This window comes from Agelaius tricolor, unplaced genomic scaffold, assembly GCF_023055355.1.
Source record: "Agelaius tricolor isolate 1412-34295 unplaced genomic scaffold, bAgeTri1.0.p SCAF_25, whole genome shotgun sequence".
Taxonomy (NCBI): Eukaryota; Metazoa; Chordata; class Aves; order Passeriformes; family Icteridae; genus Agelaius; species Agelaius tricolor.
This window is the reverse complement of record NW_027269285.1, coordinates 3826367-3853058: the sequence shown is the minus strand read 5'-3', so window position 1 is coordinate 3853058 and position 26692 is coordinate 3826367. Positions and strand designations below refer to the sequence as shown.

Genomic DNA, 26692 nt, shown 5'->3' with positions numbered 1-26692 from the left:
GAAATGGACACTTCCATTGTTTTATGGACTGCAAAGTGATGCTTGCAGAGCAAGGTGTCCTGCCTTTAGTCCTTATCATCTCACCTGCCTCACAAAGGGAATTTGATGGAGAAGGCCCCAAAGTACTCATGGCTGTGCAGTCAGAGCCACATGCAATGCAAACATCACACTGTTAGAATGTCTTTAATCCCCAGAGGTCCGATCTGAGCAGGCAGCTCGCTCGGGGCTGGGGAAGACGGAGGCACCAGCAGCAACACCTTGTGCCCCAAGACCCACAACTTGTCACCGTGCCCAGCCGAAGTCCCGTCCTTCCTCTCCAGCTCCTGGTTTGTGTTCCGGTTTCATCCGCTGGAGACGTGGGGCCTGTCGTGACCCCTCCAAGGCACCGGGGCATCGCCCAGTGCTGCTGTTTGTGCTCCTGAGCGTATTAACCCCGTGTTGGCTGATCCGCCTCTCCCGCAGCGGTGAGCGCCGTGGAACAGCTCATGCAAGGGCGTTCGTGAGGGCAAACAGCGAGCGCCAAGAGAGAGAGGCCGCATTGTCCTGAGGGAGGGCAGAACCCCCGTGCCCTGGGAATCCCCCGGAGCCCGAGTGACTCCGCTCCGCTCCCGCTGAGCCCCGCACCGGAGCCGGCCCGGGGCCCGCAGGGGGCGCGCGGCGCACGGTAACACCCACCCGTGACGTAACGCCTCCGCCGCCTCTCATTGGTCGCTCACCGCCACGCCCGGGCGGCTCCTCCCCCTGGCCGCCGCTGATTGGCGAGCACGGGGACAGATCCCGCCCCCCGGGCAGCGCCACCGCCCCCCTCGGCCCGGAGCCGGAGCGGCGCCGCGGGACCGGGGCGTGCGCGGGGCCATGGCGAGCGCGGCGCGGGGGCTGCGGGCGATGCCGCGGCTGCTGCCGCTCCTCTGCGCGCTGCTGCTGCCGCCGCCCTCGCTGCAGAGCCCGGCGCGCTCCCCCCACATCAAGAAAGCGGAGGCGGCGGCGGCGGCGCCCGGCGAGGCGCTGCGGTACCTGCACTCGACCGAGCTGGGCGAGGCGCTGCGGGCGCTGGAGGCCACGGCCCCCCCGGGCCTGGTGCGGCTCTTCAGCATCGGGCAGTCGGTGGAGAAGCGGCCGCTGTGGGTGCTGCGCCTCACGGCCGGGCTGGGCCCCGAGCGGCCCGACGAGCCGCCCGGCGGCGCGGCCCTGCCCGGGCGGCCGCAGGTGAAGCTGGTGGGGAACATGCACGGGGACGAGCCGCTGGCACGGCCGCTGCTGCTGCGCCTGGCCTGGGAGCTGGTGCTGGGCTGGGCCGGCGGCGACGAGCGCATCGTCCGCCTGCTCAACACCACCGACCTGTACCTGCTGCCCAGCCTCAACCCCGACGGCTTCGAGCGCGCCCGGGAAGGCGATTGCGGCGGCGGCGGCGCCGAGGGCGGGCGGGAGAACAGCCGCGGCCGCGACCTCAACCGCAGCTTCCCCGACCAGTTCGGGGACGCCGAGCCCAACCTGGAGCCCGTGCCCGAGGTGAAGGCGCTCATCGACTGGATGCGCCGCAACAGGTGAGCGCTGCCCCGGCTCCCCCTCTGTTCGCTCCCCTTCTGCCCGGCGCTCCGCTCCGAGCCATGGGAGACCCTCGGATTCACTCCCCGAGGGTGTCAGCCAGCTTCCAGCCCTTCCCAGTGCTTCCCAGCAAGGCCTGGGTGGTGGAAGGAGAAGTAATTTCCCCACCTGTTTATCCCCAGCCTGCTCCCTTGCAGCCGGGACCATCCTGCGCTGGGGAGAGCATTTGGTGGCCCCAGGTTTTGTGCAGCTGCCAGGGACCTGCAGCAGCCCCGTGTGCCCTGCACACAGCCAGGTGTCCCGGCCTCCATGGCCATCTGCAGGTCTCCCATCTCGCCGAGTTTGTGGCTGGAAACTTCTCACCTGCTTCGCTGTGAGCTTGTCAGTGGGTCTTGCTCTTAGGGCCAATAATGCTTACTCCACAAGCTGTGGGATGCTGGAAATATTTGGGGTTAAGACCATGTTAACAAAGTTGTGTTGGACAGGGCTTCTTCCCCTCATCTTTGTGTTGCATGGGAAATTCCCTGGATTTAGCAATAATGCTCTGTGCAGCAGCATTGCCAAAGACAGGCCCTGTTTCTACAGCTGCGTTCCCTGTGTGTTCAGTTGAAGCACGTGGGGCTGAGCCTTGAGCATCCCTGCTGACCCGTTTGTCTCTCTCCATCCTGAGGGGTATCCCGGGGGAAGCTGCTGTGCCTGGAGTGCAGCAGCCCAGGAGAGGAGGTGGTGCCTTTAAAGCCCAGCTCTGGTGTGAAGGTCTGGGGCAGCCTCAGAAAAGGCAGTGGCCAAGCTGGGCACTGATTCTTCATTTGCCATGTGCTCTTCAGAGAGCTCTCTAAGGTCCAGAGTACAAAGGTCAATGCAGCCAACTGTGGGAAATTGTGCAGAGAAAGCACAATGCACTGCAGCGAACTGTGGCCCTCTTCCCAAAGTAGGGATAGAAAGAGATGAAGAGGGGGGTGACAGTGCACTATAGGGCTGTTGGTTGACTCCAACCAGCACAAAAAACATTCAGCATCCTATAGTGTTTGCTCATGTTTAGGAAATAACATTTATGTGAACAAATGATCTTCATTAACACTTGGTGGATGGTAGTGCCCATGAGGAGGGTGCTGCAGAGGAATTGCAGAAACTTCAGAAGGAACTGCTTGTCCTAAGAATCCTTTAGGACATCTCTGGTGCAGCACTTTGCACTGAAATCCCTCCAGAGTTGGTTCAGCTCAAAATTAGTTACTGGGTAAACTCATGTGCATTCTTTGTATAATTTTGAAAACTCCTTGAGCTTTTTAATTTTTTTTTCCTCTTAGTTTGTGAGGTGGGATTTGCTATCCCACCTGTATTTGCTATCACCCTCAGCCAGGGTGAAACAGGAAGAACGTGGTGCTTTGTGTGTCCCTCTGCCTGGCAGCACCAGTTAATACTGGTGTAATTGTTAGACTAACATAACTGCTGATAGAAAAATGAATGGGTAAACAGAACTGTTTGATTGAAAAGGGAGATAGTGGGTGTAATGCAATTTGTGTGCACTATTTTAAGCAAGGTAGAGGTATTGGTCACATTACCTCTGCTTGGAAACCAAATCCCATTTGAGCAAATGCACAGGAGAGTTCTTTTTCCCCTCAGTGCTGTGTTTGGTGGGAAGAGGAGAACAGAGAAAATTACCTTTGGGATTCGTTGAAATGCTTGTGCAGCCTGTGATCAGACTGAAGGGGGATGTGGGGCATGCCCTGCTATATTTTTTGACTTGAGATTTTAACAACTCTGTTTCACATCCAGATTTTATTGTGAATTAATTCTGTTGCACATACCAGGTGTCCTCAGAGCTTAACAAGAGTACATTGCTGTGTCTGTCACCAAGTCTGGGGGCTTGCTCTTAGGCTGCAGAAAAAAAACCTGTTCAGAACTGATTCCACTTCCAGTGTGTGCATTTTGCCTCATTAATCCAAACCAGACTTTGGGGGCTCCAGAGAGCGTGGTTTGGGTGGGGAAGCAGCAGAACAACTGGTTGGGTGGCTGTAGCCAACTTCCTGTTGCAATATTTCCAGTCTGACTTTTTGTCCCTTCCCTTTCCTCCCCAACCCCAGGTTTCTGCTCTCTGGCAATCTCCACGGTGGCTCTGTGGTGGCAAGCTACCCCTACGATGACTCGCCCACGCACAGGCTCACAGGAGTTTACAGTAAATCAGCTGATGATGAAGTCTTCAAATATTTGGCAAAAGCTTATGCTTCACATCACCCCATCATGAGAACTGGCAAACCCAACTGCCCTGGAGAGGAGGGAGAGACCTTCCCAGATGGCATCACAAATGGTGCCCAGTGGTATGACGTGGAAGGTAAGCTGGGCTCACCTCAGAACTCCCATCCAGACCAGTGGTGATTATCACAGAGGAAAGCTCTGGGGGTTGAGTGATGTTTTTAGCTTTGAATGTGTTCTAGCAGCTTGAAATTAAGAGAGGTGGCATTGTGGGAGCACCAGCTGATGAGTAACAGCTTGGGAGGTGTTTGTAGGGAAGAGATCACAGCAAACTGAAGGGTTCTTTCTGACCCTCTTATGGAGTGGAGAGTTGTCCTGCACGTGGGAGGCTTCATTTGCCAAATGAATTCTTGTAGGTCTCTTGACAGTTGCTAAATTTTGATACAGGAAAGAGGAAATGATTCTTAACGGTATTAAACCAATACCAATGTTCTGTGAGCTCTTTTAACCTCTGAGCTTGTAATTTTGTGATTATAGAATAACCTACTGTAAAACTGTGTAAAATTTAGGTATATGTTCTGAGCTAACCAAGGAGTTCTTGGCAGCTTTTCCATGGACTGCTCTGCTTGTAGACCTGTGTGGGAGGTGACAGCCTGCCTGACCTGTTCTTATCCAGCAGTGTGGGAGATCTAGAAGGGATCTGAGACTTGCCCTGCAGGGGCCTCTAGGAGAGCTCCTGATCCCTCCATGATGCACATGGTAGTGAGCTGAACAGGAGCAAATGACCTCCTGGTGCCACCACTCTGCCTGGGCAGGTTACAGGCCTGGCTCAGCCTCACAGTGGGTTGCTGTGTGTGTGTTGGTTTGGATGAAAATTTAAATAATAATTCACATGAGGAGAAGTTCTCATGGGAGAGAGAGCTCCCAGGTTACGCCATTGCTGTGGCTCCTTGGTGGATGTTGTACAGGCAGGGCAGCAGCTTCTGTGGTGAGAACACAGCAAAAAAGTTGCAGAAATGATCTCAAGAAGTTGTCTTGCTGCTCTGCTTTTTTTTCCTGTCTGCTGTGGCTGAGGGGTGATGCAGAAGTGCTGAGCAGGCAGTGATGGGCAATGCTGTTTATCCTTCAGAGAGCTTACAGCTTAATGATTTCTGGTAAGACAGTGTCATTCTGGAACACAGGCTTTGCAGCAGAGTCCTGTGTTAATTCTGCATCCAGCCTGCTTGGGAAGGCTGGAGAGGGATCCATTATAGGGCCTGAACACATCATCTCTGAGCTGGAAGAGGAAGGCTTGAATTTTAGCAGTGGTTGAATCATCCTCCAGGATTTCACTGGGCAAATAAGATGTTGTGTTCAAATAAGATGTGGTTTGACCTCTTTCTCTACCAGCTGTCTCCTTCCCTCTACCCTGCTGTTTGCAGGCTCAAGGTTCATTCTGCTGCTGTGAGAAGTCCAGCAGGAGGAAAGTTTGTGTAATCTGGTGACTTGGCTTGTGAGGGAACAGGATATCCTGGATGATCTGTGCTGCCTTGTTGTGGTGGCTGTTCTGGGCAAACACCTTGGATGGGAAGTTTCTTTACTGCAGCTCTGTCCTTGTAATGCAGTGGGGTGGGTGTGCTCTGAAAGGAAAGTTATTCCAGAGCTTTGGGTCTGTGTTCTCCTGACCCCAAAGCGCTGCATTTTTCACTGCAGGGATGAGTTTTTCATCCTCCTTTTTGGCTGTGAGACTGGTTGGTGGCTGTGGCACTGATGTGTGAACCTTGCAGGCTGCCTTTGCTTTGCCTTCAGTACAAAGAAATGGCATCATTTTCTTTTCACAGGAAATAAAAGGTGTGAACTGCAGACCAGATTTCTCTGTTCTGCTGTCACTGTGGTTTGTATCTATCCAACAGCCTCCAGCACCCAGCCTCTGCAGAAATGAACCCTGTCTCTGTGACAAGCCTCTGGCTGGGGCTCAGCACTGATGGCTGTAGGGCACTCATGGGCAGAGATTGCAGGGAGGATGCACTGACTGGACTCTGAGAGTGGAACATTGCTCAGGGTGACAGCAGCAGTTCCCCCAGAGCCAAGGGATTCGTGTAACATGTAACCTAGGGTGAACTGACCAATACCATGCATGTAATTTGATGTTGTGTCAGTTCACCCCTTTGGGGCTGTAAGTTTTAATGTTTATTTTTAGTAGTGGACGAAGAGCAGGCAGAGGGGAGTCAGTTGTAAGTGCTGTGACAGAAGCAGCAAAACCATCAGAGGCTGTTTTGAGTCATCTGAGTTGCTCAGCTCTGTGCCAAGGACTGCAGAGGCTCGTGCTTGGATCAGGAGGCCTTTCCCAGGGATTGCAGAATTGAAATGTGTGGTGAAGTGAGGCTGGGGAGATCCCAGTCCCTGAGCTGAGCTCTAGAGGTGGATAACCAGAGCTCCTGGTTCTGTGAGCAGTGCAGGGCACGTGCTCGAGGCCTCCAGATCAGCTTGTGCCAGGAGAGATTCCTGCAGGCTTCAAGTGAACTAAAGCCAGGAAAAACAAAGAAATGAGAACACGGTGTTTCAACAGGTGGAAATTTTCCTGCCACATTTTATCATGTGAAATCAAACATGCTGGAGAGCAAACTGCCACGGGATTCATTGTCCCACAGTTACCAGTTCAGTTTTATGCTGGTGCCAGGCTCCATTAACTTCCATTTGAGTTTGCAAACAGCCTCTTACATGTGTCAGATCGAGGTGGCAAGTACAAACCATGGGAGTAATTGCTGAGGTCAAGTGTGCACAGAGGAAGATGGATCTCTGCCAGACAGCTGAATTTGGCTCCTGCATTCCAGCTGCTGTAGATAAGCACACTGGTGACTGGGGTGCTTTTGGAGACTATCTCTGGTGTGCATGCTCTTTCTCTTCCTTTTTAACCTCTGAGGGTTTTAACTACCAAGTGGCTAGTTCAGATCAAGGGAATACATGCAGAGTTGGGCTGGGGTATGGAGAGCAGTTGAGAAGCCACTCTCAGCTATGGGCAGGATGTGCTTTGCCTTTGTGTTGTTCACAGATCCAGATCAGTAACTAAATTCAGCATTGAGCATATTTTGTGGGCAGCCTTGGAAGGTTTGTTTTTACATGCAGTCCCTTCCTAAAATATATTTTCTTGCTGGTTTGTCTCTCTGATGTCCAGGTGTTTGAGGTGTTTCTGGTGTCTATGGGGAGGCACTTCTCAGGTTGAAAGTGGATTTTGGTTACCTGTGTGCTTACTGGGTTGTTTTGATTGTGGTTACCAGCCACACTGAGCTTCCAACCAGCTTTGAGTGGCATCCAGCTCAGTGCAGTTAAAACAAGTGCTGAGAACAGTGTGGCATCACTGTGGTGGCCTCTGTTTCCTGGGCATGGCAGAGGGCACTCACACAGAGTGAGCTCTTCTAGAAGCTCTCAGCCATGTCTTTCTGCACAATTTGCTGTATTTGTGTTTGAATTTTCATGAAAGTCTTGCTGCAGTTCTTTTTCTTCCTGAGAGAAGTATTGGCTTGATGGTTTGAATGTCTTAAGGCCTCTTTTCCCACCTGTCATGAGCTGCTGGGCTGGGCTGTGCTGGTGCAGCTCCTGGGGAGTCTCTGCCCTTGTCTTTGAGAAAAGGCTGCTGGGCTGGGCTGCTCTGGGTTGGTGCAGTTGGAGGCCCAAACCTCACCTCCTCTGAGTTTTAATGATTGCAGGCTAATGGACCAGAACATTCTTGTGCCTGCTTGGTGCTGCTGCTGGTGCTCACTCAGTCCCATGCTATGAGATAATCGGTTCTGAGCAGAGTCAGCAACTTGTGCCACATAGTGAATCATGTCTCCAGCTTGCTTGGTGCCATCTGCTCTCTCTCTGCAGAGCAGACATGATTGTTTCTCTGCTTTAACTTAGCTGCAGGTTCCTGATCTGCTGGTGTCTGTTCCAGTGAGAGCTGGAATTAGTTTTCTGCATAGTGCAGTTTGAAAATAGAGCCCTTCTTTGCTGGCCTGGCAGGCTTCTCCTGGCATGTGGAGTATTTATGGTATCTGGATCCTCAGGCTTGACTCTGGAGAGCTGCATTCTCCTGCTTTGAGCTTGGCAGGGAGCAGAGGCTCCCCTGTCAGCGTGAGCTCTGCAGTGTTTGTGCTGCTGGAGCCTGGGATCCCTGCCTGAAGTGCAGCCCTGATGCTCAGGGAGTGGGTCAGAGCAGGAGAGAGGTTTGTTCTGAGCATTTCTGTGACCTGCTGTGCCACTAAGCTGCTCACTGATAAAAGGGGGAATGGTGCTTCATGGGGAGGCTGAAACTTTTCACAGTGTGGGCTAAAAGACACCCCGTGGTTAAAATGCTGAAGTAAATCCAAGGGGTTATCCCAGATATTACCCAAACAGAGTAGAAGCTCTGTAGTCTGGCAGTTTTCTCCCTCAGGTGTGTATTTTCTGCTCTGCTCCATGAGTGCAGTGCCCTGCTCATGGCAGGCTGAGTACTGATCTCTCTTTACCCCTCTGGGTCTCTGCACAGTCAGGGGAGGCTGTGCAGATGGTATGTGGGAAAATACGTAATTCCACATGCTGTAAAAATAACTGTCCTGCTCTGCAACAGAGCTGTGTGAAGGCCAAATATGTGCAGTGGCTACAGTCCAAATTTTCAAGAATGCAGTGTACTACTTTCTCCAAGAGACAGTTTTACCAGAATTGATGTAGCAAGCTCTAATTTAGTCCGTTGCTGCTCTATTATGGGTGAGCATCTGTCCTAAATTTGCTTGAATGGCAGATGAAGCACTAAATATGTTTCATAATGGCTCTGGTTTACGTTTTTGGATGTTTTCAAGTGCATTAACGTCCTGCTAGGAGCAGATGGTTATGGGCTGGCAAATCGTTTGGCTCGGCGTGGTGTTTACTGGTGAGAGAGGAGCCTGCTGTGCCTGCCTGTTCTGAGCCTGGTTACAGGAGCTGAATGAAGCTGAGGGTGGATCAGACCCACAGTCCTTGTTTCTCTAACCCCTTGAACTGAGTTGGAGAGTTAGAAAGTCCTCCAGCACGTTGTGACCCCCTGTGCTGGGCAGGAAAGTCTCTTTCCTGTTTTGATGTCAGCCCGTGCACAAGCTGCAGTGCTCTCCTGCTGGCTGCAAGCGACATTTGATTTGTTACAATAAAAGCTCCATGTTCCCTTAGCAGCACACTCCCAGGAGAACTGAGAGGAACTGGGGCATCTTTGTGGTCCCATCCCACACATCTTCCCAGGGGCCTGTTCTAAATCCTACTTTATGCTGTTAGTCCATCCCTGCTTTACCCAGCAGGAATGGGCTGTTGAATTCAGGGCAGTGGACTGTGACCTTTTGGGCCACCATCTCTGCTAGAAGCCTCCTCTGCTTGGTCAAGTGCTGCTGGTTTTCAGCTCTTCCTGCCCAGGAATTAGCACAGCCCCTGCCAGTGCCAGGCAGTGCATTTGCATCAGGATATTGATCCATTCTGGCTGGTTGATTGGCCAGTGCCACGGAGGGTCCCTCACTTCAAGGGGCTTGTGGATGATTAGGAAACTGCTCAAAGGAAATGAGGTCTATTGGCAGAGCCCTGATGCAGTGCTTCAGTGGGCCAAGCAAAGGATGGGTGCACAAAATCTGCATTTCTAACAGACCTTCCTGCTGGGGCTCTGCAGGCTGGTGCTGTGATATCTGCCACAGCTCTCTGCTTTCTTTCTCCTGGCTTGACATCTGCCTCCTGTGCAGAAAATGCATTGCTGTTCTCTGAGAGAGGGACTTCTGTGGGTCAGTTCAACTCCCTCAACTCATCCAGACGTGACTCTGGGCCCCTGTGTCCAGGTGACCCTGGTGGGAGTCACTCTGTTGCTGTGGAGGTTGCAGGTGCTGCTGTACAGGTTGGGTTGGAGCTGTCTAGGAAGTGGTGGCCAAGGCTGTGACCCACCAGTCTGTCTGTGTTAGAACCAAATAAGTTTGTGCAAGCCAGAAGACTTTGTCAGCATGCAAGAAACCTGGTGTGACGTGTCTTTCCTTACTGACACAACTGCCTGATTGGGTGGTGGGAGCAATCCTTTCATGTGGTCATCTGGCTACTGTCATGTGGTGGGGTTTAGCAGGGCGAGTCTGACACCTGTTTCACAGACTTGTGGTTTTGCTAAGAGGCTTTTGGGAGAACAGTTGGCCTTGAAACTGATTCCAGTGTGCAGATTTGAGCTGCCAGCTCCCAAGTTGATAGTCTGGTATTCTTTTCTATCAAAGGCCTCAAACTCATTTTGAGTGAAGTAACCTCTCTTGCAGGCAGACCTCACAAATCTTGAGGTAGCTTAGAATGCTCAGGGAAGGACTTGGCAGCTGGAATGCTCAGAATCTGGTGTGCCTGCCCTGGCACACTGGGTTTGTCATGTCTGGAAATGTAAAATGAACCTCTGTGAACTCCCAAGAGCTGTGCTGATGAGTTCAGCTGGTGGAGCAGTGGGACAAAAGGACTGTCACTTTGAGCTGCCTGTGGCTGATTTGAGTGGCCCAGTGTTCCAGTTACAGCACAGGGTGTCATCATAATGTGACCTGACTTTTCTCCTTAGGCTGCTCACTCTGGAGCTGGGGCAGCATCCTGGGGAGATGCTGTGTGGGGCTGAAGGACAGGAGAAATGGCATCCTGTGGTGGGATGTGTGTGCATTGCTCTTGGGACATCTCTGCCTCCTTTCCTCAGGTGGGATGCAGGATTACAACTACGTGTGGGCCAACTGCTTTGAGATCACATTGGAGCTGTCCTGCTGCAAATACCCACCAACTTCTGAGCTTCCAAAGGAGTGGGAGAACAACCGAGAGTCTCTCCTGGCTTTCATTGAGAAGGTAGTGAGGGCTGGGCTGGGTGTGGGGTGGCAGCTGTGAAACCTGTGCAGCCAGTCCTGGGCTGAGAGCGCCATGTTCAGGTGCCCTCATGGCTTTGTGTGCTGTGTGAGCTAACACAGATGCTGCAGCTTTGTTTGGAGGTTGGTGGCTGCAAAGCTGCTGTGTTTCTCTGTGGCTCTGCCCCAGCTCCCACATGCCCCACAATGACAGAGCTTTGCTCCTGTGGGGTGCAGTGTTAGAGGGACTGATTGGTGCAGGTCTCCATAAGTCATGCAAAGTACTGGCTGGTCTCAGGGCCATGAATCTCCAGTGATGCTCACAAGCATCCTCACTGCTGAGAGCCTGGCTTGCAGAGCCCTCTGCCAGGCTGTCTCCAGATGCTGTATGAGTTGAGTAGGTAACAGTTTAGGCTGGGATCAGAGGCACCTGAATTTGGCCTGTAAAGCTGCTGTGTTCATATTGCAGTTTGCCCATGTTGATGACTTAGGGAGTTTGTTAGGGAGGGTGAATTCTGAGATCCTGCTGCCTTCCCAGTCTGTGCTGGAATTCCTGTCTGGCTGAACACTGAGTCCTGAGCCTTTGGGTGCCTTTGCCTGGCAGCTGCCCTGCTCTGCTACATTTGGAGAAGGGTGAAGGGGCATTGCTGCCTTAGGACACAGTTCCCCTAATGTTGCCTGTCTTCAGCCAGACCTTGCCATTGTTTTCCTCAGGTGCACATTGGTGTGAAGGGCTTTGTGAGGGATGCACTCACAGGAGCTGGCCTGGACAATGCCACCATCGCTGTTGCTGGTATTGCTCACAACATCACAGCAGGGAGGTTTGGTGATTACCACCGGCTGCTGGTGCCTGGGACCTACAACGTGACTGCTTTTGTGATGGGGTAATGTCTCTGTGGCAGCCTGTGCCCACACTGCCAGCTGCTCCTGTTCCTTCTCTTGATTTCCCCCCCCAAAACACCTTATGTATTTAAGGGGCTTGGCTGGAAGCTGCAGCAGTAAATGGTTCCAGCTCAGAGCTGCAGCTGTGTTTGCTCCTGCAGCAAGGTGCTGTTGAGTGCACAGAATTCCTGTCAACTTCTGTTTGACTGCTTGTATCAAATTGCAACTTCTGTGCAAAGGGAGGAAGTGGAGTAGGGTTACCCCAACAGGAGTTTGTGTTGTCCCAAGCCTGGGTGTGGATGTGTAACTTGCCTTCTGTGATACACCTGGGGCTTCTTCCCTGCTGAGTCTGTGGACTCTTGCAAGGCAAGCAGTGGAGCTGAGTTTGGTGGCAGAGGGATGAGTCCCATCAGCTTGGTCCCTGTGAATCTCTCAGTCATTAACATCCAGTGCATTTGGGCTGGGGGGAGCAGGCTGGAGTGATGGAGGGACTGCAGGGAGTTTTGGCCCCTGCTCTGCAGAGCCTCCTTGCTGAAGCCAGTTGTTTATTCCACAGCTACACACCAGTGACCAAAGAGAACATCGAGGTGAAGGAGGGAGATGCCACAGAAGTGAACTTCTCCTTGCAGCCGACTGTGATGCCACCAGCTCCTAATGTCACCCAGCTCACGGCAGCTCCTGCCCCTGTCACTGCCATCACCCCCACCCCTGTGCAGGCTGAGGCTCCAAACCCAACCCCTGCCCATGAGCCCATCCAGCCCGTGGACTTCAGGCACCACCACTTCTCAGACATGGAGATCTTCCTGCGGCGCTACGCCAACGAGTACCCCAGCATCACCCGCCTCTACTCCGTGGGCAAGTCCGTGGAGCTGAGGGAGCTCTACGTCATGGAGATCTCTGACAACCCTGGTGTCCATGAAGCAGGTGATGTGGGAAATCCTCCTTAGCAAGGCACAAGTGTGTGACAGTGTTCACAGGAGGGAAGAGATGAGGATCTGACTCCGTGTTTCAGAAGGCTTGATTATATATTACATTAAAACTATACTAAAAGAATAGAAGAAAGGATATCATCAGAAGGCCAGCTAAGAATAGAAAAAGAAAAAATTAATAACAAAGGCTTGTGGCTCAGACAGAGTCTGAGCCAGCTGACTGTGATTGGCCATTAATTAGAAACAACCACATGAGACCAATCCCAGATGCACCTGTTGCATTCCACAGCAGCAGATAACCATTGTTTACATTTTGTTCCTGAGCCCTCTCAGCTTCTCAGGAGGAAAAATCCTAAGGAAAGGGTTTTTCATAATAGCTGTCTGTGGCACAAGGGCAAGTGACCCTTTACACTGGGAGAGGCAGAGCTGGCACCTCTCCTAAGAGACTGAGCTGCTCCTTGTAGTATCCTTTATAAAAAGTGTGAGTGCAGTGGGTGTTCGAGCCTTGCTGGGGACATCTGTGCTGGTCATGGAGCTCTAGGGAAGAAGGATAAAGAGACTTCCATGAGACATTGTTATTTTTGGGATTGTGGGAGCCGAAATGTGAGTTTTAGGTAAATGCCCTCCAGCAAAGCTTGCAAGAGTGATGCTCAGGGTGGTGAGGTGTCTCCAAGCTGTAACATAGTGGTTATAATTGTTTCTGTGGTGTAACCATGTGTCTGCAGGTGAGCCAGAGTTCAAGTACATCGGTAACATGCACGGGAATGAAGTTGTGGGGCGAGAGCTTCTCCTGAACCTCATCGAGTACCTCTGCAAGAACTTTGGCACAGATCCTGAAGTGACTGACTTGGTCCAGAGCACACGGATCCACATCATGCCATCCATGAACCCTGATGGCTATGAGAAGTCCCAGGAAGGTACTGCTGTCTGTGCCAAAATCTGTGGGGTTCATGGAGTCCCTGGGAAGTCTGGAAGCCTTGCTGGAGCAGGAGTGCTTTCCACACAGGGAGGCTGGGAAGGGACTTGGTGTGTGCTGTGGGATGAGTGGGTGGATCCTGATTGATGGATGCTGGAAGCTGTTGGGGAGAGCTCTTACACTTCAGCAGTGCTGTGAGCTGCCCCTGTTTGGGTCCCCTGATGGTTTGTGGCTAATCCAGGGTTTTTTTTGAAAAAAGACATTTCTTTGACACAGCTCTTGCTTGCTGTGCTTTGGTCCATTCTCTTAGTAAAAGCAGTGTGGGAGCCAGGCTGTCTGCAGAGCACTTGTCCAAGGATAACACAGACTTTCACCATGAGGTTGAAACTGGCAAAAACATCCTTCAGGGAAGTCTTAGAACTACGTGGCTCTTGCAGATTGGCAGAACAGAGCCTGTCCAGAATCACTTTCTGGAAGCAGAGCTCTGCCTGGGTTTAACAAGGAACTTGTCTGGCTGGTTTGAGAAGGTGAGCTCTGAGGTTTCTGTGGTCGTGACATCCGGCTGCAGAGATTGTTCATGGTTCAGTGCCTTTCTGCTGGTCTGACTGCCCTGAGAGCCTGAGCAAACACCCACTGGAAGGGCCCCCAGGCATTGCTGCAGAGAGCAGGCCACTTGCTGGGGAGGCCCTGGGCGCAGGGGGCCAGCACTGCTGTGCTCTCTGCTCTCTTCACCAACAACTGCTTGTAAACTCTGTAATAAGAGGTTGAAGCCTCTTCACAGGGCTTGAACTTGTGTTTCGTTTCCAGGAGACAAAGGAGGTACCGTTGGCAGAAACAACAGCAACAACTATGACCTGAACAGGAACTTTCCAGATCAGTTTGTCCATGTGACAGACCCTCCCCAGCCAGAAACTCGTGCTGTCATGGCCTGGCTCCAGTCTTACCCCTTTGTGCTCTCAGCAAACCTGCACGGAGGTACCACATCCAAACCAAGCTCCTTCCTCTGTGCTGGGCTGTGTGGGAGTTTGCAGGGATGTCTCCAGGGTGTTCTAGGTGTGCACTGGGGAGCTCTTGTGCTGCAAGATGGAGCAGAAACTGGAAACAGCAGAGGGTGAAAATTGTGTCCCCAGACACGTCTGTAGGGACTTGAGGCGGCTGCTGGGAAGATCCCAACCACTTCTCTGAAGGGAGCATCTGGGAGATGGGGATGGACTCTCTTGTCAGCAATTGCTCAGCAGATGGTCTGGGAATGGGATATAGAGCTGTGGCTGTTAAGGGCTTTGCAGCATTTATGGAGTGAATGCAGTCCTGAGGGTTCCCTGCCTTGAATCGCATGGCGGAACTATGAAATTTGCAGTAATTTAATTATCCTTTTGGAGTGTTCTAAATTAAATCTCTGTGTATTATGGCTTACTCCCTAGACAGTTTGTGTGCTGGCTTGTAGCTGTGGTAACTTGCAGGTGGATGCTTTGTTGCCATTGTGTTTGGTTTGTAGCGCAGAAGTGTCATGCGTGGGTGTGAGGGGGCTGGCAGGTCTCCAGCTGCAGTGGTGTCTGGGGCTTTGTGGTGCTATTAGTACAACTTCCTTGGGGAAACCATCAGCAACAAACTCCAGAAAGCTGAAAAACTGCATCATTTGGGTCAAAAACACCGTGCATGTTCTGGGAGATTCTTCCCCTTGCTTCCACTTTTCTGTGAAAGCAATTATTGTGTGGTTGTGTTCAGCCCTCCTTCATGTAAGAGCCAAAGCTTGATGTTGTTGTGGCTTTGGTTCTCCTTCCTGACTAGGTGTGGTGTTATCTCTTCCTGTGCTTCTGTCTCTTCTATCCACTGGGCTTAATGCTTTGTTTAATGCCAAGTCTTGAGAAACAGAAGGCTTGGCACTTGCTGGAGAAAAATTTCCACTGTTATGCTGAGGCATACTGGGCAAGCACCCAAGTATGAGCCAAAGCTTGCTTTGCCTGCAGGTTCCCTGGTGGTTAATTACCCCTTCGATGATGATGAACAAGGAATAGCCATCTACAGTAAATCCCCAGATGATGCTGTGTTCCAGAAGCTGGCACTTGCCTACTCCAAGGTAAAGCTCTAACAGGAAAATGGGCACATCCTGCTAGGTTGACTTCTGGGAAACTCCTTTTCAGCTTCCAGGGAGCCTCCTGGGCAGCTGGTGGAGGTGGGTGCAGGCAGTGTGGGTGAGCCCCTGGTGTTGCAGGCGCAGCAGGAGGATCCTGCAGGAAGCTCCCATTCCATGAGTGATGCCCAGCATGCTCTGTCTGCAGGCACTGAGGGAGGAGAGCTCTGGGCAGGCACTTGGAAGGGTGGTGGAAAATGCTGCTCATGGGCTGGGAAGAGAGAGCAAGGATATCTGGGCTGGGATTGGGTGTGGGTGCAGTCAGTGCTGCAGTGATAGACACATATCTGTGTTTGGTAACCCTGAATGTGTGACTAAGGGTAGAACAAGAGTGCCTGTAGCTGTGGAGTGCAGGCTCACCTTCAAATGTTGCATCTTGTTTTATAGGAAAATGCAAAGATGTACCAGGGAAGCCCTTGTAAGGATATGTACCCCACTGAGTACTTCCCACATGGCATCACTAACGGGGCTCAGTGGTACAACGTTCCAGGTAAAGCACACCTGAAATCTCCTGTACTGTTTGTCTTCAACTTAATGCATGTGCAGCTTAAATAATTTAGTCTGCTCAGTCAGGAACTCTGCACTGGTCAGCTCAGATTAATGGGACTCAGGTTTCTTTTATAACCTCTTAAATAATGTACCCTAATAAAGTTATTCCCAGGGGAAGGAATTTATTGTGTAGTTTCTCTGGCTATTAGCAAAATGGCTTCATAAAATTTTACAGCACTTTATTAGCATGAAAGGTATTTACAAGAAGGAAGCTTATTTGTCTGCTCTTTTGGCATCCCTTTGAAGCTTGAATCCTGCCCTGTGTAAAAGCCTTTTACCTTCAAGTCTGTGCTTCATCTTTCTCTGATATCTGACTTTTTTTTTTTTTTTGAGCTGTGGTACTTAAGAAGTCAAAACTTCTTTTACATTCTTGTTGTAGGTGGGATGCAAGACTGGAATTACTTACATACAAACTGCTTTGAAGTGACCATTGAGCTGGGCTGTGTGAAATACCCCAAGGCTGAGGAGCTGCCAAAGTACTGGGCACAGAACCGGCGCTCACTGCTGCAGTTCATGAAACAGGTGAGGTGCCTTGACCTCAGGCCAGGCCAGCTCCCTCTGGGGTTTGCTTTAAACAAGCCAGAATGAACAGGGTGGTCTGGCCAGCTCTCCTGGCTGCTTCCTGGCCAGCCTGGCTACCTGCTTTACAGAAATCACCCCCATCAGGGCCTGTCTCAGCTACTCTGTCTTCTCAACATACCAAAAATCTGTATGGAAATAGCATCCAGAGGATGCAGGTGGGGGCTTTTTATGTAGCACTACCTTGAGTTTCCTGAGGCTGGAATGTCCCTCATATTCTCTTCCTATCTAAGTGGAGCTGGTGCTGCACACCTGGGGTGTGCAAACAAAGGTGTGGAGCAGAGAGTGCCATGCTGACACCCTGAGCTAAACAATTGCTCATTGTACTCATCAGGTGATCTTTGTCCATGCCAGCTGCTGGCCAGTCCAACCTGAACCCTTCTGGAACATCTTGCTTCCCTGGGAATGCTGAAAATGTGAGGGGTGGGAGGCAGAGCAGGGGCTGGCACTCAGCAGAGCTCCTTTGTGCAGGTTCACCAGGGTGTCTGGGGCTTTGTGCTGGATGCTGTGGACAAGAGGGGCATCCTCAATGCCACCATCAGCGTGGCTGACATCAACCACCCCGTGACCACCTACAAGGATGGAGACTTCTGGCGCCTGCTGGTCCCAGGGACGTACAAAATCACAGCATCTGCCCGAGGGTGAGCAAGCCCCAGACGAGGAGCAAACTGCTGCATGACTGACCTCCCACTCAGGAGTGTTCCAGCACCTCTGCCTGCCTACAGCACACGTGGGCATGGGTGTTTCTGCTGCCCTCTGGCCTGTGCAGAGACAGCAGTGTGAGGCTGCCATGGTGTCAGACTGCTCACCTGGCACTGGGGTACAATCCCAGTCCTCCCTTGTTAGGAATGGATAACTTGTTGTCTTTAGGGGAAATTCTTTTCCAGGCAGCTGCCCACAGAAGAGACTTGGTCACCTCACTGCTGCCAAAATTCTGTGTTAAAGCAGCTTGACTTGTTGTCTTGCTAGTGTGCCATGTAACCCTGAACACCTGAGCCAAAAGCAGCTCATTGCCATGTTGGGGCCTGAGTTGTTCCCTGTCCTCCTGCCATTCCCCACATCCCTTTGAGCTGTTCTTGCTCCTCATTTCTGTGCCTCTCACTGCGGGCAGGGGAGCAGTAGCAATCCCATGTGGGTGTGTAGTCAGGAATAGGGCTGGCTTGTTGTCCAAGGTTTCAAATGCCTGATGTTTTCTTGTGCCTTCTCTTCCCTGGGCAGGTATGATCCACTCAGTAAGGTGGTGGAAGTTGACAGCAAAGGTGGAGTGCAGGTCAACTTCACCCTTTCACGGACAGACAGCAAAGTGGAAGAGGGGAAGGTGCTGGTCTTGAACACCCCAGACACCAGCAACCCCAACGAGAAGGAGTTTGAGACCCTGATCAAAGATCTCTCTGCTGAGAATGGTCTGGAGCGGCTCCTGCTCACCTCCTCCAGGGATGTGACTCCCTACAGATACCGGCCCTACAAGGACCTCTCCGAGTTCCTCCGAGGCCTCTACCTCAACTACCCACACATCACAAACCTCACCAGGTGAGCACAGAGCAGCAACCTGGCCTAGGGACGTTGGGAAGTTGTTAGTCATGAACACAGTGCAGAGATGGGGAGCTCACCCCTCCCTTCCCTGTGCTCTCTGGGGTGGAGGGAGCCCCATGTGTAAGGACATGGTAGCAGAGCAATGGCTGCAGAGCCTCATAGGTGCAATGTGATTTTTCCCTGATTTAGTTCCCCAGGGATATTTGGGACTGCCAATATTCCCAGCACTGATATCCCAGATTTCTGCAAATATCTCTGTTCCTTACTATTTTGTCTGTTCTTTAAATACTTTCTGCCATCCACACTGCTGAAGAGTCCCCAGCAAAAATGACCAGCTTTGGCTTACAAATCTCAGATGGCCTTTTTTTCATTGTCTGCCTCCAGATTTTATTTCAGTAGTGCAAGACACTTTTGTGTGAGCTTGCCCTGGGCCAAGGTCTGTGCCCTCCTGCAGAAGACCAGCTGCTGCCATCCTCTGCTTTCCTTTGTGACCTGTAACGCTTACCCTCTGTCAGCTTTAGAAAGCACAAATCCCTTTGTCCCAGGGCCTCATTTGCTTGTTGTAACCAGGCACAATGTGCTCATGTGCTGTCCCTGCTGGTGCCAAGGCTGCTTTGCTGATCTGTAGCCTCTATTGTCCCTGCAGTTGCATCAGCCCTGAGCCTGTTCCCTGCTTTCCCTGCACTCAGTTTGCCAACTTAGCAGCATGGCTGTAGCAACAGCTACTGCAGTACTGGGAACAGGCCTCTTTTGTCCTGCTTTGTAAATTAATTTGATGTCCAAATGTATTCTGCTTGAAGGGAAAAAAGAAACAAAACAAAACCCACCACTGGCAGCACAGAGGATCCAGCAGTTCCACATTTATCATGATCTCATAGGCTGTATGGAGATGTGTGGAGCATTGGATATTCTGTACATCTGGACCTGGATACCCTTACCCAGATGCTGGTGTTCAAACTGATGTTCAGGGTGAATTCTGTTCAGTGCTGCTGCAAATCTGCCCCCCTGATCTGGTTGTGTTTCTCTTGCCTTTGCAGCCTCCGGCTGGAGGCTGGCAACAGATCCTTTCCACTCTGGGATTTCTCCATGGGGTCAGGCTGGAGTTGCAGCTCTCTTGCTGAGCTGACACTCCCATTTCCCATCTCTTGGCAGTTTGGGTCAGAGTGTGGAGTTCCGCCAGATCTGGTCCCTTGAAATCTCCAACAAGCCCAACGAGTCTGAGCCTGAGGAGCCCAAGATCCGCTTTGTTGCTGGGATTCACGGAAACGCTCCCGTTGGGACAGAGCTGCTCCTGACACTGGCAGAATTTCTTTGCATGAACTACAAGAAGAACGATGCTATCACAAAGGTGAGAGGCCAATCCAAAGACCTCCTTGGAGCCTTCCAGCTGTAGCCTGAGATGACCGTGCTCACTGGGGGAAACTCCTGCCAAAACTGGTGTGGGGCTTGTGGTGGTTCCGTGTGTAACGGGGAGGTGTGTGATCCACAGGATGAGAACCTCAAACTGCAGCTCCTAGCTTAGGATGCAGGGAAATGAACCCTGCTATAATTGCACTTTGTGCTGTTTCTCCTTTTGCTCAGCTGATAGACCGGACCCGGATTGTGATTGTGCCTTCCCTGAACCCAGACGGGCGCGAGATCGCGCAGGAGAGAGGCTGCACCTCGAAGATCGGCCAGACCAACGCTCATGGCAGAGATCTGGACACAGATTTCACAAGTAAAACAACTGCCCCTTGGTTGGCTGGGGTCATTGGCTTACAGGGTCTGCCTGGAAAGAAGGCAGTGCTCCAGGCAGCACAGCTGCTGGGAAGCTTCCAGAGCTTGGGTCTTCTTTACAGACAGCAATTTGCAGTCTCTTATGTGCAAGAGACAAAGCAGAGTTATTTAGGAATAGGAGAGAGGTCAGATAATACCTGATCTATTCTTACTCTTAATGGATTTCTTTCATCTCTGAAAAAATGCCCTCTGTTCATGCTGCCCAGAAGGAGTCTCCTTTTTCCATGTTTTTCTGGTTTCCATGTAACTGTATCCATAGCACTGTATCAGCCCACCCTTCCTGAGGAGGAAATGTTCTCTGCCCAAGTTTGGCTGGGATCATCCTAACTCCTTCCTTAGGAAAATGTCAATTCTGTGACATTGCTGTGAGAAAACACACATGAAATACCTTCTGCAACACAAAAGGAACTAGCTTGGGGAATTTGTGGTGCTGCACATTTGTTTAGCTTTGCAGATGAATCCCCCCCCATGTACAGTGTGGACTGGGCGCTTTACTTGATCAGTCAGCTGCATCTGCTGAGATCTAACAGAGGCCTTTTCATACCTGCAGCAGACCTAATTTCAGACATAAAGGATGTACTTCTGGCCTCTCAAACAGCAGAGGAAATTGTTCTTAGTTCCCTTTTCTATTTTGTTGTTCTGATTTATAGGCAATTACACCCGATACTCAGCAGCACGAGAGCCTGAGACCAAAGCCATTGTGGAGAACTTGATCCTGAAGCATGATTTCAGCCTCTCTGTTGCTCTGGATGGAGGATCTCTGCTTGTCACTTACCCCTATGACAAGCCAACACAGTCAGGTGTGACCAACTGCCTGGTTCCCCTCAGGCTGTCTCTGCAGAGGTTCATGTGGCCATGTGCTGTAAGGGCTTTTTGTGCTCATGGTGTTCTGTAGCCTCCTTTGTGTTCAGCCCTTTGTGTGGAGTTGACAGTCTGTAAGTAAATCTATAAAACCTCACAGAGTTCACTTAGGGATCAGAACATTTACAATTTCTATGCCTACAACAGTATTTCAACCTTTCCTTTTCCAGAACCAGTATAAAGTCTGCTTTTGATACTGCCACTTATTGTTAGAGGAAATAGGAATGCTTGTGAAACAATATGTGTCTCTGTTTAGTACAGGATCAGGGGGCTAAAATGGGAATCTGCCCCTGCAGGGAACAAGAGTTGCATGCTCAAAGTCTCACTTTTCCTGTTGCAGTGGAGAACAAAGAAACACTAAAGCATTTGGCATCTGTGTATGCAAACAACCACCCAGTGATGCATTTGGGCCAGCCAGGCTGTCCAAATAAGTCAGGTATGTTTGGCTGAATCCTTTAACCCCCTGCCAGCTTGTGGCAGACTCTGCTGGGCAGGCTCTGGCTGACAGCTGTGTTTTTGCTCTCACAGATGAAACTATTCCTGGTGGGGTGATCCGTGGCTCAGAATGGCACAGTCACCTGGGAAGTATGAAGGTACTGCTGCATGGCACAGGGCTTCTCATCTCTGCTAATAAAAAAGCATGTTTGTCCTGATGTCTGGACAAAGCTTCTCCCCCTCCAGCTGCACTTTGAAAAGCTTTTTTTATTACCTCTTTCCTTGTAACCGTGGTTTTGTTTTTTGCAGGATTTCAGCGTGACATTTGGTCAGTGTCCTGAGATCACTGTTTATACCGGCTGCTGCTACTTCCCCAGTGCTGGACAGCTTCCTGGCCTGTGGGCAGACCACAGGAAATCTCTCCTTAGCATGCTTGTGGAGGTGAGCTGCAGGCTTTGGGAGGAAATTCTGGCAGGGAGTGAAGGGGTGGGGAGGGGGGAGAGGAAGAGAACAGCATGGAGATTCTTTGTGGTTTGGTTGGTGCTGTGTAATTACAGATATTCATGACTTGGGCTGTGTGAGGAAAGCAGCAAGTGACCAGGGCACAGATGTTTTAACACAAGAATTAAACATCTGTGCTGTGTTGCCTTGCACTGTTATTTATTGTGAGGATCAGGGATGGCAAGTGGGCTGTATTTTAGAGATCTCATTTTGGTTACAAAAGCACTGTAAGCTTGGATCTGAATGTGAAGTGTTCAAAATGCTTTGTTTCAGGTCCACAAGGGAGTGCATGGCGTTGTCCAAGACAAGAGTGGCAGGGCAATTGCTAAAGCTGCCATTGTTCTGAATGAAGGCTTGAGGGTGTACACCAAGGAAGGTGGCTATTTCCATGTGCTCCTGGCTCCAGGTTTTCACAGCATTGATGCAACAGCCAGTGGGTACCAGCAGAAACATGTCAAGGTATGTGAATGTCCACGTTGGAGATGCTCCCCCATTCCCTTTCAGATAAAATCTTCCCTGTTTGGGCTGTGCCTGTGTTTAGCTGCTGATTAGCTGCCATCAGGAGCTGTTTGCTGCCTTGACAGGATGGATGGAGAACAACTTTCCAGCACAACAGGGTGGTTTTGGGAGTGCCTTTTCTTTGCATGGCACTTTTCTTTGATCAGGGCAGGACCAGGCAGGTGACAAGTGTCTCTCTTGTCTGGATCCCCAAGCTCTGAGATGATCTAACCTCTCATGTCTTTCTGCAGGTCTTTGTACGTGATGATGCACCCAGCTCTGTGTTCATTGTGTTTGACACAGAAAACAGGATTTTTGGACTGCCAAGAGAGCTGGTTATAACTGTGGCAGGTACAGTGATATTTTTTTATCAAAGCTTTGAGCTTTGCTTTCTGTACCAGTTGATGCTGACAGAGACTCTCCACTGAACTGGGAAAGCAGCCTGCAGGTTTAAGCCATCTCCTGCTATCCCTTCTGAACACACTCTTGTCCTTGCAAACTCATCCAACAGCCCTTGGTTCTGCTTGGTAGGAGGGAGGGAGGAAATAAAATGTTTTGCAGGGATATGGAGGGTCCAAAATGTACTTTAAGATATCTGGAATGGGGACAGCTTGTGTGCATGGGAGATCTTGTTTATTCAAAGCTTTTTTAGGTGACATCAGGTAAGCATGAAGAGATTATTTTATTTTCTCAAGGTGGCAGCAGCTGGGGAGGGGTGTGTGGGAGTTCAGACCCAGTGGTCTGTAATAGAGCTTGGTGATAATCTCCTAGATTTCAAACAGAAGGACTGTGTCCTGTTCTGGGAGCTGCTCACCTGTCCTCCATGGCCTAGGAGGAAGGAGCAGGGTCACAATGAAGTGAAGAAAGTGATTGTGACTGCAGGAGGGAGGAGGGATGCTGGCAAGCCTGGGAGCCTCTGGCGTGTATTGTAATTAAAGAGCCCTGATGAAGGCAGGGATGATGCATCTGACTCCATGTTCTCAGAAGGCTAATTTATTACTTTATTATACTGTATTATATTAAAGAATACTATACTATACTAAAGAATACAGAAAAGATACTGAATGCTAAAAGATAATAATGAAGCTCGTGACTCTTTCTAGAGTCCCAACACAGCTTGGTCATAATTGGCCAACGAGTCAAAACAAGTCACACTGGAATCTAATCGGGCAATCACCTTTGGGTAAACAATTTCTAAACACATTTTACGTGACCACAACACAAGAGAAGCACATGAGATAAAAATTGTTTTCCCTTTCTCTGAGGCCTCTCTCGCTGCCTTTGAGCTTCTCAGGAGAAAAACTCTGGGCGAAGGAATTTTTCAGAGAATGTGAAAGCCGCAGCGTGGGGGAAAGTGGCATTAACTTTGGTGTCCTCTCTCTGGCAGGTGCCAGCATGTCTGCCCTGGTGCTCACTGCCTGTATCATCTGGTGTGTGTGCTCCATCAAGTCCAACAGACACAAGGATGGCTTCCACCGCCTCCGGCAGCACCACGACGACTACGAGGACGAAATCCGCATGATGTCCACTGGCTCCAAGAAATCCCTCCTGAGCCACGAGTTCCAGGATGAAACAGACACTGAGGAAGAAACACTGTACTCCAGCAAACACTGACACCTCTAGGGCAGGAGAGGAGGTTCCCATGGACCAGACCCGGTGGTGGGGGGCGATCCCTGCGGTTCAGTTTTGAAATGTTAGCTTCAGGATGTGTCCTCCAGAGGGGTGGGTGGCAGCTCCCAGCTTCCCTCTGTTTGCTCTGTTCCTGTGTACAGGCACTCGGTGGGTGGTGGAGGCTGTTTCTGAGGTAGGGACGTGGTTTGTTACAATTTTGGGTCAAGATCTGGAGGCTTATATGATGTGGTTTGAAAGGCAGCTTTAATAGGGTGGCCAGCAGAGCTCTTAGCATTTCCCCAGCATCTCAGCACAGGGAGCAGATGGTGGGGAAGTGCCTGAAGACCTGTGCAGGGTCATGGTCTTAACACTCCAAAAAAGGTCTCTCTACCTGTTTTGATTTCATATTTTCCACTACATGCTTGGGGGAACCCAGGTCCTTCACGTGTCTCCACATTCTGCAGAGCAGCCCTCAGAAAAAGCCCAAAACAGAAAAAAATCCTTTGTTTCTCAGCTGTTCCCTTGGAGCTTTTCCCACCGTGGGTTGCTGTGACCTGCAGTGGTTGTGGAGCACCTCTAATGTGTCACTACTTTCCCCCTCCTGCAGGCTGGGGGAGATGACATTGCTCTTGATGGGAGCTGGAGAGAGTCAGAGCTCCAGTGAGCCCTGACAGAGCTCCACTGCCTGCCAGCTCTGCCATGCTGCTGTTCCTCACTTCTGGGGAGCAAAGAAACTTTATCCCCATCACCCTGGTTGTGTTTTGTTTGTGTCATAGGCTTGGCTTTGGGGTCTCATGTTCATGTTCCAATAGCTCAGTGCCTGAAAGAGCAGCTGGAAGGTTGTTCTAAGCAATTTGATTAACTGATCTGTAGAAAACCTGATCAATTTTGCTCAAATCTACCACTATTCAGGAGGAAACAGTGAAATCTGACCACTGCTTTGTATTTGAGGATTACTGCAGCAGCAGGGAGAGGTCATGGGAGTATCCATGGCCCAACTTTGGTGCTAAATTCTGAAGAAAACCTGCACCATTTGCCACTGTCCACCTAGTACCATTTAATCACCGAGCTCTGGTGATGGCAGGCAGCAAATTTTCTGCTGGCTTGGTTCTGTTCTGCTCCTGCAGCACCCCTGGAGTGTGGAGCAGGAGCTCCACCTGTGTGCGTGGCTGCAGCTGTGGTGCAGGGAGTGAGGAAGGGCTGAGGGAGAAGGGAAAAGCAGCCAAATCCTCTTGTGTAGCACTTGGCAGGAGGTTGGAAAGAGGAGCTGCAGTACACTTTCCCAAGACACATGTGAGATTTGTGGGGAATAGAAGGGGTGTCCAGAAGGAAAGAATGGTTGAAATGTTTGATTTCCAAAGCCTTTATGTATCTCTGATGTTCCTGTGCTTTCTGCAGAGGCAGAAGGCTGGGGTTAGAATAGGCACTTACTTTCTTGCTCATTTTCTTTTTTAATTCTTGCCCCACTGACCTGATTTCTGGGGTGCAGGAGCCTTAGGCCTCGAGTTTGCCCTGAGCTGCTCTGGGGCTGTCCACTGGTGAAACCTGCACATGGTGTCTGTGGGTGGAGGGGTTGCACCCAAAAATCTAATGGGGTCTGCTCTGCAGGGCTCTGACTGATCTCCTCTGCAGGAACAGCCCCACTCAAGTCCCATGGGCCACATCACCTGGGGCAGAAGCTGTTTCTTCACCCCTTCCTGTGGAAATGCCCTTCCAGAGCCACGTGGCTGCAGCTGTGCTGTGTCATCACCTCATGGCCATCATTCAGAGAGAACCCTGAGACATCAGTGCACCTCCTTCCCTGTTCCACAGGGAATTCCATTGCAGGAAACACAAGGTGTTTCCACCTCCCCCTGTGGCTGGGGAGGAGTTCTGGCAACAGGGAGATGACGATGCTGAGCACTCCCCGTGCTCCTGTCCCACATCTGCTGTGGCAGAACTGCTCTGGCTGCCTTGTGCAGGGGCCATAAACATCTATCTCTGTGCTGAGCAAAGAATGGGGTTTGGTCACTTTTTGTCCCTTTTCCACCTGTAACGGGCTGCAGGACACCAGCACACAGTAGCATTAATCCTGCCTCAGCTCTGAACTGTTCCTCCTTTAACAAGACACACAGTAGGTTTTATTTAAAGTCGAGTTTGCAAATGGCTCTTAGGGCTGCGTTTGGGCTTTGTTTGCTCTGGCAGCAGGTAATGGACAGAGCTGGCCCTGCTTTGTCCCTGTAGCAATAAGTCCTGTTAGGAACTGGCCCTTTCCCTCAGAATGCATTCAGAATTAGCTGTGGGAGTAGGTGTGTATATTTAAGGTGAGTGGATTTGAGATATTTTGCAAACGTGTGAGACTTTTCTACGCAGCAGGACCAAGGGAGGTGCCTGGCTCTGGCTCGCTTGGAGCTTGGCCAGCCCTGGGGCTGTTCCTGGGCACTTTGGGAAGGCGGGAGCGGCTCCCGTGCCCTCGGTCCGTCCGTCTGTCCGTCCATCCAGCCGTGCCCCGGGCCGAGAGGAGCCGGTCCCCGCGGGCACCGTCCCTGTCGCTGTGGCTCCGTGCACTTGTGCCTTCAGATAAATAAATGTAATTTTCAAAGGGACTTGAATCGCCGTTCGGGGCAGCGGGAGGGGAGGGGGCGGCGCGGGGCTGGGCCTGGCTCTGCCCTCGGCCGCCGCCGCCTGTTTTTTACCTGTATACCGAGATCAATAATCTGTATAAAACTATTTTGATGTCCACGTGCGTTCTCTCGTTCTTCCTTACAATGCGGGGAGCGGGGCTGGGGGAGCGGGAGCGGGGCTGGGGGAGCAGGATTGGGATGGGGCAGGGGCTGGAGGAGCGGGATCGAGATGAGGCTGGGGCTGGAGGAGCGGCGTTGGGATGGGGATCGGGGCTGGAGGAGTGGGATTTTGATGGGGATCGCGGTCGGGGCTGGAGGAGCGGGTTTGGGATGGGGATCGGGGCTGGAGGAGCGGG

At 51.2% G+C, this 26692-nt stretch overlaps 1 protein-coding gene across 1 annotated transcript; it reads left to right on the top strand.

The window, feature by feature from the left end:
- The first annotated feature begins 783 nt into the window (after positions 1 to 783).
- CPD (carboxypeptidase D) lies at positions 784 to 26454 on the top strand. Its single transcript, XM_071448151.1, has 21 exons — positions 784 to 1544; positions 3630 to 3877; positions 10394 to 10536; positions 11247 to 11416; positions 11971 to 12338; positions 13069 to 13260; positions 14067 to 14234; positions 15227 to 15336; positions 15778 to 15880; positions 16319 to 16461; positions 16990 to 17159; positions 17737 to 18048; positions 19204 to 19399; positions 19633 to 19768; positions 20478 to 20627; positions 21029 to 21124; positions 21217 to 21281; positions 21433 to 21564; positions 21898 to 22083; positions 22374 to 22473; positions 23510 to 26454. Exons 1-21 carry the CDS (start codon positions 856 to 858, stop codon positions 23734 to 23736), a joined length of 4104 nt encoding a protein of 1367 aa, XP_071304252.1. The 5' UTR covers positions 784 to 855; the 3' UTR covers positions 23737 to 26454.
- Positions 26455 to 26692: the final 238 nt, after the last annotated feature.